Source organism: Papilio polytes, unplaced genomic scaffold (assembly GCF_000836215.1).
Source record: "Papilio polytes unplaced genomic scaffold, Ppol_1.0 DF821845.1, whole genome shotgun sequence".
NCBI lineage: Eukaryota > Metazoa > Arthropoda > Insecta > Lepidoptera > Papilionidae > Papilio > Papilio polytes.
In genome coordinates, this window is record NW_013527359.1 from 1939646 (window position 1) to 1955700 (window position 16055).

Sequence of the window (16055 nt, forward strand, 5' to 3'; positions counted from 1 at the left end):
ATAAGTTGGCACTTGTAAACGTCTGAAAAATCGCATGACATTCATTATAGGGGCATTATCATATATATTTTTAATCTTCGCTATTCATTATAAAAAATCAATAACAGATGTAGATTATATACTTCTAACTGTTTATTGGTATTATAAAAGTGTACGTAAGGTCTGTAAAGAAATTTACTAGAGATTAACCCATTTTTTCATTTAAAAGCATTTAATAATGTCATAGAAATGCTAGCGTTTAATATAAATATTAATTTATATCGTGGGAGCTTCATATTATACTTTTTTGTAGCTTTTTGTCTTTTCTTTAGTTTCGTAAAATATTATCTTGTGTATGTGCGATATCTTAGAAATATAACGCCTTAATACTATTGAGGGCATTGTTGAGTTAGAGTATAAAATTATTTAAGCTTTATTTCTTAAACTCGTAGAATTGAAAGTTTGTTTGTTTGCATATGTTTGTTTATTGTTATGTGGTTTGCTATATAATGCATAGTATATATTGTAGATATGCATCGATTAAAAGAATTAGGAAGAAAATTTAATATCAAGCTTCTGATTTAATTACTATATACATTAAATTTTAATTTAGTACATTGTAAGTTACATTTACAACGTAGAAGTCGTAACTTATTTACGTTGTTAGTTTACTATTAAAATGATCCCATTAGATGATCGTTTGTTAAAACACGAGTACACATTATCATAATACGTCTTATTCTAAGTACATCTTATAAATCTGCATTCCGAACTCGTCCGCAACGCAATAAAAATAGTAATAAAGAACCAACAACGATAAAGCCAGCATTACACTGCGTAATTTCAGCTAATGTAATGCGATGAATTTAGATTCTATTTTTAAACAAAATAAATATTAATAATAACAGTGTGTTAAGTGTAAATTGAAAAGAATTTAACTGTTAAATTAATTTATTTATAATTAAAAAGCCGTAATTAAATGAATACTTAATTTAAAATAAAGTTATTTAACTGTTCATAATATTAGTTTTACAACTCTAGAAAACACTAGCAAATTAAATCTTGCCTCTTCAAACAAATTTACAATCCAAAGATATTTCTACATTTTAATGCAGTGGGGCGCAAGCTTTATTATGACTAATTTTTTATCAGAATACGGACGTCATTAATACAATAACGTTTTGACCGTGCGGTGTAATATGCAGCGAGTGGACTGAATTTAAAGTAACGAGTTATTTTGTTTTCATTTTACATAAGTAGTTCTAGAATTTATTACGTACTATGTTAGACCGGTAAAAGACTGGTTCATCATATTTTACTTTTTGCTCGGCTAACACATGACACTAGTTTTCATTAATATAATAAAAAGTTTTGTTTAATAAGATAGTGTCTTTTTTATTTTTTTTTATAACATAAAGTGGCAAACGAGCAAGCGGCCACCTGAAACCGCTAAAATAGCGAATCGACCGCTGCCCATAGACATCCGCGATCGCAGATGCGTTGCCTACCCTTATCCGACGGAGGAGGAGACGCACATAAAGAGGATATTGCCCCTGTCTATGCATCACCTCCACCGTCAAATCGACTTCCCCTTCCCATCCTATCCTTATAAGAAAAGGGTGGTAAAGAGAAAGGGACTTAAATTAGGCCTCCGGCACCACACTCATCAGACGAAACACGGAATTGCTTCGGTCGTGGTATTACACCGGGCGTGCCGGCCTATTCGTGCTAAGATGTTAATGCAGGCACTACCACTGTTAAACTGTCTGTTCACTGTCTTACGGTTTTATTCGATTTGTCTAATATAGACTTGTTAAAATGTCTTCTTAACAATGTCGCTATGATATAACATTCACTAATGTAATAATGGTCTGTCGGTAGCGTCATTTCTGCCATTATGAAACCTTCCTAACACCCCGAGATCATAATAACCGTAATACTATGAAATAAACTAAAGTATTTTTCCATAAAATCTTAATATTACAACAGATTGCAACATTATTACCAATCATTATAACATCTAAGTAGTTTGAACAATGCATGGTCATGCTTACATAACTATAACAACAAATATGTTGTTGCCTAGGTAAGAGAGAGGGCGCTAGTTGATATGAGATGTTAAGGTGAAAGGACTAACATCCGATCTGGTGTGAAAGTATACTCTCCCTTTCCACGAGATAACCACGTTACGTTAGAAAAATATATGTTCGTTAATAATAAGGTTAAGTAACATTTCTAGACGCATTCACCGATTAATTGACTAGTGTTTGGTTTCCTTATTTATTTCAAATAAATCTTTATCATATAGAACTTCGTTGGTTCGTAATATTTCAAAGTCTATCAATTAAAGTTGGATTAGTTCGTTTGCCAAATACTCGAAAATGCCAATCATTCATTTAGTTCAATTGCTATTTTCGTTCAGACACTTCCTACCCTAATTCTGGTCAATCAGCGAAATTGTCTGTTAACTCGACTGGTCCCGAAATAGCCGGAGGAAGGTCCGGATGGCGCGGAATCTCCCACGCGCTCCCACTAACGATTCCATTCAATTGCGTCCTAGATACTGCAGATGGTGCTAAGTCATTCAATTTGTATGCATCCTTTTTTATATGAGATTAGTGCTTCTTTATAATGTTACTTTTATTGTAGTATATATGTATAATTCTTGTCAACTATTTTAACAAAGCTGATAGATGTCTTTTTAACAAATTTAAAAATACATCCATAAACCTAAAATACTGTCACTCGTAACCGATAATACAAGAAACATAATTTTCTATTTCAATAAACCAGTGTGAAAAGTTCATTGACCTTAGAACTCAAGTTTAAATTTGAGCCAAAATTTTAATAAGAACAACGATAAATAACCAAAAAGATTTGATTAGGGTTGACAGATATTATTGTTTACTAATTTTCCTTAAGTTATAACACGAAATAGCCAGTATTTTGTGTCTGAGTCAGTTTAGCTTCTTGCTACGTAGAACGGCCAGAGCTTCGTGCCAAGATTAATCTTAAATCGAGATCGACGAAAGAAATTATTAAACCACAATAATATTTACGTATGTATAAGGAAATTTCAACCTTATTCTTGAAGTAATTAAGGCATGCCATATCGTGCTATCGTTAATTTCCCGTGGTAAACATTTCATGTTTTTATTTTGAAACACATGTCTTCTAAGAAAAATATATGGAGGGCACAATGTCAGAAACATTTCAAACGTAATTTTTGCCAATCCTCATATCAAATTACTTGGAATATCAAAAATTCTACGAAAACAAAGAAGGCCAAGACTGCTAAAACATTCTACTACAAACTAGCTATACTAGAGTTATGTTAAAATGTAAACTGTCATATTGTGAAAAGTTAAAATATTTTGCATAAAAATAAAAATACCTGTCTAAAATAACCTTAGTTTTTAGGTTAGTTAAGCAAATCACAAACGAATAAACCTTTTATCCGCGCAGAATTATTAGGAAAAAATGCGAGTGTTTTGTTTTTAAACATAAATAATAACGTTAACTCGTTTAACCGTTCATACTGGTGAGCGAAGATTGAACCGTTTTGAAGTCATCATAAGGTCGACTGTTGTTTTGAACTAGTATCATTTTGATGTACTGAACAATAAGAAATGATGTGTATTCCAATATGGATTGTGAGCATTCGTATAGCATTAGAACAATAGTAGAGGAGACAAGCGATGTTATTTGTATGCTACATGCATGTAATGTCTTTGTTACTGATATTGTTCTATGACAGATTAGCCATTGTATCGTTGTCCCATAGTATAACAGCAAGCGATAGCGGAAAATCATAAACATTCTAAAAAAATTAAGTTATTGTGATAAACTGTGTAAGAGTTTTTATTTGGACTCAGAAGTACCTAATATTTTCTCATTTTCACGATAACTTTTCGATATAGTTACTTAACTATATTTTAACGTTCTTCTGACAGCTGTCATTTCATATTGCCATCCATCCCTTTCTTACGTATATTACGTTAACAGTAAACTATCTCAATAATTTTAAAGATATCAAAGAATAAACAGGTACTATGGTAGACGTCAAAAGAGCGGCAGAGAATTAGTAGAGTAGTCCATGTAGTTAATTTTAAATTATCAAAAAAACGATATTACTCATTGTGTTATCCCATATAAGTACCGCAGCGAATATGTGCAGCTCAAGGCTGCATAATGTCGCGTTTGATACGGCCGCGGACAACCGTGAAGGTTTACGTTTGAAATACGAAATGAGATGGAAAATTAAACTGTTTCCTCTTTTAAACAGTATCTTTAAAATAATAAAACTAAATTAGTTTTTCTCGTATCTTCCGGCATGTTTTGACGTCAACAATGGCTAATAAAGTAAAAGTAAGAATTTATTTCAGAAATTGCATGAAAATTAATTCGTTTCTCATATAAAGATACTTTTTAACATTTGCTGTCACATGTAAATTAATAACATATTTTTCTGGAATGTGTAAATTAGATCTCTTTTTTGGTTACATTTTTGCGTAATGTCGTTTAGACGCAGATATCTAAGTGTATATTATTTGTAATTCAATTTGAATGATTAGTAAGTGATCGGGAAACGTGAGCTGCGTTCATTGTCAGGGCCGAAACGTACAATAATATTGTTACACCATTTATTACGTAAAAATCATAGTTATTAATATAAAAAATAGTATATATCATGCATAGTCGTGAAACTACAAGTTATAAGTACGTTCTTCTAGATTAGATAAATCTAGAAGAACGTACTTATAACTAGTAAATTGCACATTTAGGGCCTGTCCCACCACTGGCTAATAGAGGATCAGATAGCTTAAAAATGACGTCACTGTCAGATGAGGAAACAAATCCGATATTTCCATCACATGGGTTACATGTTGGATTATTGTCAGACAATTTACAATTTTGTGGAACAGGCCCTTAAAGTTATGTTTAGTTACTGAAGCATTAATAAATTAATAACTGGTCACATTAAAATAGGTTACGATTGTTTTATTATTTTATAATAACACTTCTTGCTTAATACAAATAATATAAAAGAAAATATCTTCTTAGTGTTATAAACTATAGTGAAAGTAAGATCATAATAAATATGCATAATAGAAATGAAAGAGCGGACGCTGGAAATTATACTGACATAAGAAACCTTGAATATAAATCTCTTATTAACATATGTATTGTGTGCATCATGTGACTTTTATGTTTAGTTCATTAAAATCAATTACACAATCTAAAACGTTATATCTATCTTTTGAAACGGTTATTCTATAGTTATTTAAAATACGTTATTTTGTAGTATTTTATACTATCGTATGTTAAACGTTTCCTTAAAAGCTCGCAAATTTGTAGAACAGTAAACTCATAACCCCCCAAAATATGTCGCAAACTGGTAAAGGTTGAAAAACCAACGTGTGGACAGTAATTGATTGAATTTTCACAATAAATACTACAGTGTGTAACTAATTAGGATAAAATCATACACATCCATGTTTCCTAGATTGAATAAATCATCCTGTAACATAAAATTATCAACTATGTATCAAGATTACATAATGGCGGGCAATTACAGTAGCTTATATTGTTGTCCGTCTATTAATTTAGCAGTTTATTATGTCCGAAGCCGCCATTGTCACGGCCAACGATAATTTTCCGCCGTCTGTTTACTTGAATCGTTACAATGTGTGACGGAGCGTTTTGCGCCTGAAAATCTCCGATGTAATGTTGACAATTTTAATTTGATAATACGTGAAAAATGTTATTAATATACATATTATAACTACATGTATTTGTTTATTGAATAAGCAGGGCGTTATAAATTAGTTTTTGTAGAGTTTTTGAGCATTGCTAAATAGTTAATTTGGGTCCAAAGTTTTATTGTGAATCATGAACAGTCTCTTATAAATACTGACGTTTTTGAGACACAATGTTTAATTGAGAAAGTTATTTTAATAATGTGATCCTGTAAAACTGAATACTTAATGCCTAGATCGTAGGAGTTCTAAAATCTAGAAAGATTTAATTCCTGAAAAAAATGTAATGTTTTAGATCAATAGATAGTCTTTTTTTATGTTAGTTTTTTTGTTTGTAAAGAACTAGCGATATAGCGTAGCATCCAGTATCCAATTACAACCAGCATTTCTTTCGTCACACTTTCCACGTTTAGGAGTTTTTATAAGAGAAATCGTCTATTTAACCACATGAAACGATTCAATTTATCTCAATATCGTTAAATGTTTTATTTTCATTTCCATTTACAAATAATTAAGTTTATTGCAGTTGGCATTCTAACATTTACATGGTTATTTCGCGAAAGTTCCACGTCTAATTGCAACAGTTATGAATTAACAAGACTACATAGTTTAATTTAAATAATTTTATAATTAACTATACTAATAAAGAAGAAAGATTTGTATTCTTGTATGTATTGAAATAACTCAAAAACTACTGGGCCGATTTTACAAATTCTTTCACTATTAAAAAACTACGTTATCAGTGGTATAGGCTATGTTTTTTTGGGCAAAGACTTATTTTATATAATTAAGCATGTTAATAACAAAATGTTTAAATTAGCAAAGGAAATTGCATCTTGATCTTATTTCTTAATGACTATATTATGCTATCATCATCACTAATGATTAAATGTACAATTGTGCTAATCTATTTGCAAATACGTGATGTATAAATAATAATAATCATAAATTAAATTACATCAAAGGTCGTGCTTGGTTAGCAAGTAATTGTTAGCAATGCGTGCGAATTGGCCGTGGGTAACATAGTCGTTGTTTCACTCGGCCTAGAACTTAGACCAATGTCAAGGTTTGTCCATCTTAACGTAGAGTTCCACTACTGTGACACTGCTTGCTTTCTCTATTTGGTCAAAGTAAATGAAAGAGATGCCGATATACATTAATACAAGTGTATAGGCTGTAGGATTCTACAGTCAGGTTAGGTTGAAAATATATTACTTTCGAATTCAGTCTCTTGGAAATATTTATAACTGGAATTACATGGGATTCGATTCCGTGTTAGTCATATTACAAATTCTTGGGAATATCCAGTTGTAGGAAAGTTACCTAGCGTCTAGTCTAGGTAATTATTATACGAAAATTGATAGTTGTTAATATTTATATTGAGAACGAAACAGGTAAATTATGGTTAGATTGTTTTAGACTAAAATTTTAAACACTACGTAGTTAATTTTATCTTTTTGTATTAACTTAATTTGTCTGAATCGTTATATAATTATTCAGGAAATTAGTATTGAATTGGTAATTATAATATTCTCACGTTTAAATCAGAAGGTTTCTTTGTTACTAACTATGTCGTTACCTCGTTACTACTTAATAATAATTATTTTAAGTAGTCATCGATCAACATTTTTTTCTGTTCTTAATTCTTTTAAGAAATACTTTCGTAATATCTATGAGAGTTGTTAAAGAAATTAGTATAAATTACTGTGGCAAAGTTTTTTATTGGTAGCAGGTTGGAATAATGAAAGTAAAAACTCTCTCCTTTATTGCTATGAGTTGAACGACCGTCGTGGTAATTGTGCTCCTGCCAAAACTATTGTTTTATTTATAACTATTTGTGATGTGGTAAGATCAACTGATATTTATAAGAAAAGTAACTATTGTTCGGATTTTTTATGTGTTAATGTTTAATTCTCTGACGATAAAACTCATTTAACAATTAATAGAATACTATCATACAAGGAACAGATAGGATGGGGAAGAGCATGGAGGGAGGACGCATGGGTAGGGTCTCTTCTTTCTATGCGTCCCGTCTTCTGTTGATTTAACGTAGCTATTTCGGAATATTCCGCTAGCTATTTGTTAGTTACATTATATTATAAAAAATAATGTTTTCCTAACGCGAAAAAGTCATCCAGTTTACTAAAGTTTTGCAGGAATTTAGGTTCTGTGTTAGCTTGTTTTATCAGTTATTGTGAAACAAATGTAACACATCGACGTTATCGTTAAGCTTCTAAAAGCCTGATGTATGATAACTACTGCCCAATTTACTGCTATTATCATTAGCCGACTTTTTTCGTACATTGGTAAAACCAAACGTTTCTGACAATCATCTCGATGACTATGTCATCATAGTTTTAAAATGTGATTGCAAATAAAATGAAATAAATGTTTTATGTAATTCACATTTGAAACTATCGTATTATAACAATATTGTATAGGTTGATCAACGTTCACTAGGTATTCGTGATCATCCAGTGTTGATGGTGAATCATCACCTTTATTTGCCCACTGTACATAAGCCTACTCCAATAAATTAGAGGTGACTAGTCCTTAGTCAAACATGCTGGTCTCATGCGGATTGATTGCCTTTACTTCTTTGAATTTCTTTGCTATTATGTGCAGTTTTCATCACATAGTTTTCCTTCACCATTAATCGGAACATTTTAAATTATAATTTACTTGAAGTTAGATCTTTAGTTATACAACTTAATCGGTTCTCGCCACTTAAATATTTTATGAGTATGAATAATGTTTTTGTAACGTCGCCATTATTTATAAATATGTGAGGCATATGATCAATAACGTGTCGTGTTGTTTTATTATTGTAGGTACGTGTGATTGTTTTGGATTTCATAGACACACGTGTCAGTCTGTTCGTTTGTCTTCATGAGAAAGTTCAAGGAAGATATACACAGCATTGTTATTAATTTATAATACCGACACTAGTTGTTGTCTGCGACTTTATCCGTATCATTTCAGTAAAGAGCTTACTGCAACGCTGCTCACTTAGCACATATAGGTTTTACTGCAACGGACAGTTTTTTTAGTTGGATCTATGGAAGCCTCTTAGTGTAGATAATTTATACTTAAACTACACTAAAGGAGATACAAATCTGTGAAGAGATTTTTTGAAATTCAATATTTTCTTCTAAAAATATAATGTAGACTTATAAAAGAGAAGAAACGTGGCCGTTTATTACAAATTTTTCCTATCGACGCGACCAAATTAACATAACAATTAAAAAAGGCCTACTAATTACGATTTGATATCGATAGTTTAATAAGAACATAACACCTATAGCAACGTTAGAATAATAATTTTAACAAAAGCTATTATCTTCGTAATAACTTACGTTTTTTATAACAAATCGACTTCGATTCAAACAGGATGTTCTCATGATATTTTATAAATATTTATAAATGCATCCCTGGCGTACGCGACTCGAGACAATTTGTCTGATTCCGGAGTTTATACATTGAACTTATACGTTTTACGATTTAATTGTTATGCAAGTTGTTACTTTATGTCCTACTTAAACGCTTGTAATGCGAGATTTTATTTACTTTTACCTATTCATCCAATATACGTTTATAGTTTACTGGGTTTCGCTTGCAACTCCGACTGTGGAATTAAACAAAAAAACGAAAGAGAGTAGCCTATGTGTTATTCCAGACTATACTCTACATCTATGCCAAATTTCAATCGAGATCCGTTCAGCAATTAAGGCGGCAAACTCAAACATCCATCTAAACTATCGCATTTATAACATTAGTAAGATAGTCGTCGTTGATTAAATAATTACATATTACTTATCCTTACGATATATCAGAGATATGAAAAAAAGTGTGTCAAGAAAACACAATATTTTCTCACTACTAGCGGTAGAGTAAATAGAACGGAGTTCTTATCAAATGTGCTACCTATTCTTTACTGATAAGTATGGTGCAAATAAAGTAGCTTTGTTACGCGATTTAATAACTGTGAATACGTTAATATAGTTATTAGAATCTTATAGACATTTATTTTGAAATTTAGTTTACGATTGTTTTATTATCAAATGATTTGAAATAATAATAAGTGCCACAGTTGGTATATGAGAAATTGACTTATTATATTTCTCTACTAGCTGCGACGGCTTTGTCCACGCGAAATTAGAAATTGTAAAAAATATATTAAAAAAAAAATATTTCCCAGTAGTAGTTTTCGAGTTATTTCAGTATATACATAAATAGAAATCTTTCATTTATATAATAATAGTATAGATTATTCTAAAAACATCTCAACTTATTAAGTTCATTAAATTGACACGCAACGAGATCGTGCGTTTTCAATAAAATTACCTCCCATTGTTTAAAACTTTTAATCCTTGAGTGTCATACATTGGAATAATAATGACAACTTCACCCTGAAATAAATCAATACTATATTTTTGTGCAAATTACTTTCCTGATATTTAGGAATCGAGACATACAAATTTAGTTGTTTTAAAAAAAATAACGAGATTCAGTTCCTAAAATTAATTTCATAATCTAGACATATTATATTCTTTGTACAAATAAAATTGAAAACATATTTTAATAATGTTAGTAGTTAATATTATAAATGCGAAAGTTCAGATGGAGCCTAAACTGCTGAACGAATCTCGATGAAATTTGGCATAGATGTAGAGGATAGTCTGGATGAACACATAGACTACTTAGTTTTATTTTTTAATTTCCCGCGGACGGAGTCGCGGACGTATGCTAGTTCGTTAATAAATATTACATCTTCTCTGAATTAGAACAGTTGTCCAAACAATAACGGAATTTGAATAACAAATGACGATCCAAAGACAAGCATCGAACTTTTTTAACATGTGCGTTCCTTGCGTATTTAACTAACATATTTTGCAATACAACTGAACGTTTTATGATAACCAAACTATAGTATAACTAGTAATACTAATAATCTATATTAAGAGAAGGATGTCTATTAAAACATAACGCTATTCGGATTTTTGAATCCAATGACGCTGTACAACAATAGGCCTAAAACTAATTTATATTCCGCAACTAGGTACTTAGCGAATTCCGCACAACTGCGGGTACAGTCGCCGAATGAATATCACATTGTCGGGTGATTTGTAAACAAGCCGCGACCGAAACACGTTGAGAATACGTCCGGTGCACTCTCGAGCTCTACCTGTCATCCCCCACGAGCTCAACATCTCGCATTCAGGTGTATGTGCCGAGACAGAAAGGTGGTGTCGCACGCAACCAACGACTTGCAACTCGCACACGACGCGTTATCGGAATTTAATTGTAACAAATCGTACTTTCGCGGATAACAGTTATTAGTTACAGCCAATCAATCTTAACCGTAAAGTGTGCGTACGTTATTGAAAATGAAAACGGATTACGCCATGGATGAGGTGCAGAAGAGTAAGTTTGAAATTGGAACAATTTGTTTTTTATTACCGGCCAGAAAAAAAATCAATTAACATTGTTCTGTATTCAAAAAGTCTATGAAAGAGTTTCTCTCAGTTAAGCCTCGTCTATTTATATGTCACACGCTACCCTTAGGTTTTAAAACTGGAATATGTGTGGTTTGCTCCTGGAACTTGATTATGGAATGTGCTATAAAATAATTGTTGAACCTATCTTACTTGCAGAACAGGGTTTAAAAATAGAATCTAGATTAAAACAGATTCTAAATGGAAAATTCTTACGTGACTATATATTGGACAGCGTATAACGTTTAATTTTTTTATTACGGTTACATAATTTTCATAGTTTAGTTCGTTTGATGTTAATCTGTTTTTAATTGCGATCATTTAAAAGATGTTATGTTATGTAATACCGGAATCAAATAAGTACTTGCGGCATAATTCAAATACATATAAAAAGGTGTCATTAAGTGTAAATACATTGCGAATTCACATTTTAATAAATCAAGTGTATCACAAATAACAAAATTATTTCAAAGAAAATTCATTTTAAAACCGTTAGGAATAATTTTTGTTTCAAGACATTTTTAGTGTATCTACAAACTACAAGATAAGATGAATATAGATATAGTGACGTCACATCACGCGACGCATCTCTCCGTACAGAGGCCTGTTTACATTCTTAATTAATCTGGAACAAAAACAACTCGACAATTGATAATATTAAACATTGAATGCTCGACATAATAATAATATGAGACTATGGGATTTGTAATGTTTACTAGACATATTTCAATACAAACTTTATTATTTTTTTATTTATTAAATGATATGTTGTTTGCTGTACTGCATAGATTAAGAATACAATAAAAGAGTTTTCTAGTGTTCATTACAAGCACGGAATGAATATAAACGAAGTTTTTAAGATGAACTTGGTGGATTAAGTTATAATTAAGTTCTATCTTATGTTACAAAGACTGCGTCACTTAATTAAATAGTAGATAATAGATTGAAATATATAAAATTAAATGCGATTATAATACGTGAGTCATTCTTGGGTTTTTGCATTTACGTTATATTTCGTTAATGTTAGTATGCGGCCAGCATTTTCATGTTATAAATCACGCGTGCGTCAATTTAGCAGTACATTGTTTCTAGAATTTAATTATTTATTAGTTAATGCTGTGGTTAGTCAACTATTTTTTTAACTAAAATCGTGAGAATGTTTTGTGGTCATATAGGGAATTGAAATGTTTTTGTAGGCTTCTCAGTTTTTGATAATTACATCTTTCTTTGAACTATACTTGATTTAGTATATATTATCAACGTTCAAGGCTGTTGGTTTTTATTTGAGAAATAAGAATAAAGAATCACATGTCTACTTAAAGTCAGTCTCGAGGTTTATACGTAGGTATTAGAATCACATGAATTTTACAAGCTTTATTTACAAATTTATAAACAAATATGGAAATTTAGTTAGAACAAATTCTAACAAGCTCTTTGTTAACTGGCAGGCTACTAAAGAAGTTCGGGCAAAATGCATTCGGAGGTCACCAAATCCCATGTGTGTAGATGCCTCTTCAAGGCCAAAATTGATCATAAGCCTCAAACAAATGACAATCTCTCACTCTTGTTTAATAAGCAGTTAAATAATTAAATATACCATCATTCTCGATTGAATCGGTATTAAAAAGTGATTGTATTATTATTGATAGTTCCACTCGTTAACAACGTCATACAGTTTATTGATATTAAATAAATATTTATGTCCTTCTTAAAGAATAACTTTCCATACCATTTCACGTTTTAAATTAAAAAAAATAACAATCATACTATATTGTTATGTATATGGAGTTAAAAGAAAAGTTGTATTAAACCAGATTTGTTTGCTTTAACGGGATTAAAAAAATAGTTTCCGATAAACTTCTAATACTGCTTTTCTTCATTATCTAAGTTTTAACACATTGTCGTTTTGTCGCTCACGTAGGCCATATTTCCAAAATATGATTTTTGACAGAAATATCAATCTAAAAAAAAAACTATTTTCACATAACCTTTTTTCTACAGGAACGACGTCGATCATCGGCGTGTCGGACATCACACAGAACAAGATGATCTGGCGACAGGTGGTGGCAGAGCTGGTGGGCACGTTCCTCCTTACCTCCATCGGCGTCGCCTCCTGCATCGCTATCTCAGAATCCAACGCCCCAAAGGTCACCAGCATTGCGCTCTGCTTCGGTCTGCTAGTCGGCTCCATCGTACAGGTCAGTTTATACTCTTTATCCTTTCAATTTCACGTTGAGTTGTACGCGTTTTCATTTGAGGTTTTTTTTTACATCAGTAGATTTATGTTACTTTACTGATATTTCTATACTCTAGGCTTATGCTAGGATATGGTTCACAATAGTCGAATAGCGGAATTCGAACCCTCGACCGCAAGATCGGTAGTCCGTATCCCAAAACATTAGGCTATTGGCGTTATTATTAATTTTATTTACATAAACTGAACAATATTTTGTCAATAATTACGTAAAAGAAGTATGTAAACTTTTTACTGTAGGTACAATATGTGTTTCAAGTAATTTCCGGTGTAAGCAGAATTTATGAAAAGTAAATGTTATTAATCATCCGACGTGATATTATCTTCAAAGTAAAGTTCCGTAATGTTTTACTTATAATGGTGATACTTGGTGACGTCATCTATCGTAAATTAATTATATAACCTCAATTTTTTATACCTACTCCAACTAAAAGGGTAAACAGAGTTGATAATCGTTTTATGATCTCACCGACATTTGAAGTTAGATAATTCTGAAACGACTTCATTATTTACATTCGGTCGTTTCAGTGAAACTTCTCTTAGGGAATATATTAATGATCACTTAATGACTCGGAGTACTGATGTCGTGTCTTAACTCCTACTTAAGGTAGGTCTTTTTAATTCACGTAAATTTGGTAAAAGCTAGAAGTACCAAAGCCTTGGTAAACACAGATTCTTAATCCATCTACCCATCTAGGTTATAAGCGTAAGTTATCCTTTATCGTATCAAAGATTAAAGAGTAAGTGGTTTACACTTACTATGTTAGCCAAGTTAATATTGTAATCGTAACAGTATCGTAATCTACATCAAACATACAGCAGCCTTTGAAGATAAACGAACGATAACAATAACGATGTCGCATACAATAACGTTCAATAGGACATTTCTGTCAATGCCCGACCTTTCCCACGCGGTCGCGAACCCAACAGATCGTTCGTAAAAACTATTTGCATATGCTCACTTCGATATTTACATAAACTCTGTTCAGTCTGAGCTGTCAAAGCGGAATTAAAACAAACCTTGACCTACGCATATTAATGATTCCTTTCTTATTTATTTTTTATTTCACGTAGGCCTCAATTGATAAATTTATTATCTAAATTGTATCAATCAATTATTAATTAGGTCAAGAATAAAATAAATAATAATATCGAAGTATTTTTTTAAAGATTTATATTACTTTAATGTCAGTATTAAAATTGTAAACTAGAGCTATGGTTCGCTATAACGTTAAGGACAACCAGTACTGCTGATGCTGGTACCGAGACATTTTGATCTTATACAAAATTCAAATAAGTATTCAAGAAGGCCATACCAAGAAAAAGTTTATAGTAATCAAATTAAGTTTTAAGCTGTACCTAGGAACTGATTTATCTATGCTTTTTTTTCGGGTTTCGTGCTTTACTTTTATAGCACTTTTACATAAATTAGTGCACTATTTTACGTAATACCAGCTTTCGCCCGCGACTCCGTCCGCGTGGAATTAAAAAACTAAGTAGCCTATGTGTTGTTCCAGACCATCTACATCTATGCCAAATTTCATCGAGATCCGTTCAGCAGTTTAGGCTACAAACTCTAAATAACATCCATCCATCTAAACTATCGCATTTATAATATTAGTAACAGGATCATTTGTTACTTATTAACTTACGTTACATAAACTATATTAACGTTCAATTTAATATAAAATAAACACATACTTAGCGCTAACAAGTACACTGATTAATTATGAATTTAGCCGTCAATGACCCAGTAATAATGTCTATGGTTGCATTAGATGTATAAACAAACCATCGTAGAGTGTAATCGAGAGGCGAGAGGTCACGAATATGGTAACACCGTGTCACGCCTAGCCCTGGACGTTGCGCAAAATGATCGAGTGCATGATATAGCAACAACATAATCATAATACACGCCCGTATAATTAATTTGTATATTACATATCTAAAAATAGAATTTATGTATCAATTTAAATTTATAATACACTGCCATGTGTTTTATTATTTTGTAATAACTTAAGAAAATTACTTAGTTAATTTGTGATGATCGGCTTTTTGCCGCCATGTCGTTCCCCTTTCGCATTTTTTATCAGGTACCTGTTTCAGGTAGTTATTTTACAATAAAATATTAATGTAAAATAATACACTTCTTTAGTAGATAATTACTCAATAAGTATGCTCTGAATACAAAGCTAGGTTTTGGCGCTAAGCCATTTAAAAACCGCTAGATGTTCATATTTTCCTTGTAAATACGGAGAAGGATATCTCTAGGCAAATATCCAAAGTTATTCCAAACGGCGCCGTCACAAATTATTCCTTTTACAGGAACAATAATCCTGGCAATCGCGAATACATGTACAGTTTAAAAGTCAAAGTCTGAAAGTCATCGTCCAGACGACCTTCTTTATGTTATAATTCATTTTAAAACTAATTAAGTTTCAAGTCAATTGGAGTACGTTATGCAAATTTGAGTAACAGATTATTGATCTCTACGCATGAATGGCCGTGTCCGTTTCGAATTCGTTCCATGTGTTAAATGTTATTAACTCGCAGTTAACGAGACCTCAT

General features: G+C 31.6%; 1 protein-coding gene across 2 annotated transcripts in view; it reads left to right on the forward strand.

Annotated features, from left to right (window-relative positions):
* The window catches only part of LOC106108094 (aquaporin AQPAe.a), a 45908-nt gene that overhangs the window by 6600 nt on the left and 23253 nt on the right, over nt 1-16055 (forward strand). The window contains exons 1-2 of one of the 2 annotated variants that reach the window (XM_013289179.1): nt 10969-11162; nt 13235-13431. In XM_013289179.1, the coding sequence (XP_013144633.1) occupies nt 11126-11162; nt 13235-13431 (234 nt within the window). In that variant the 5' untranslated portion in view covers nt 10969-11125. Of the gene's footprint in view, nt 1-10968; nt 11163-13234; nt 13432-16055 lie in introns of those variants that run through there. The other variant, XM_013289180.1, reaches the window with a different exon arrangement.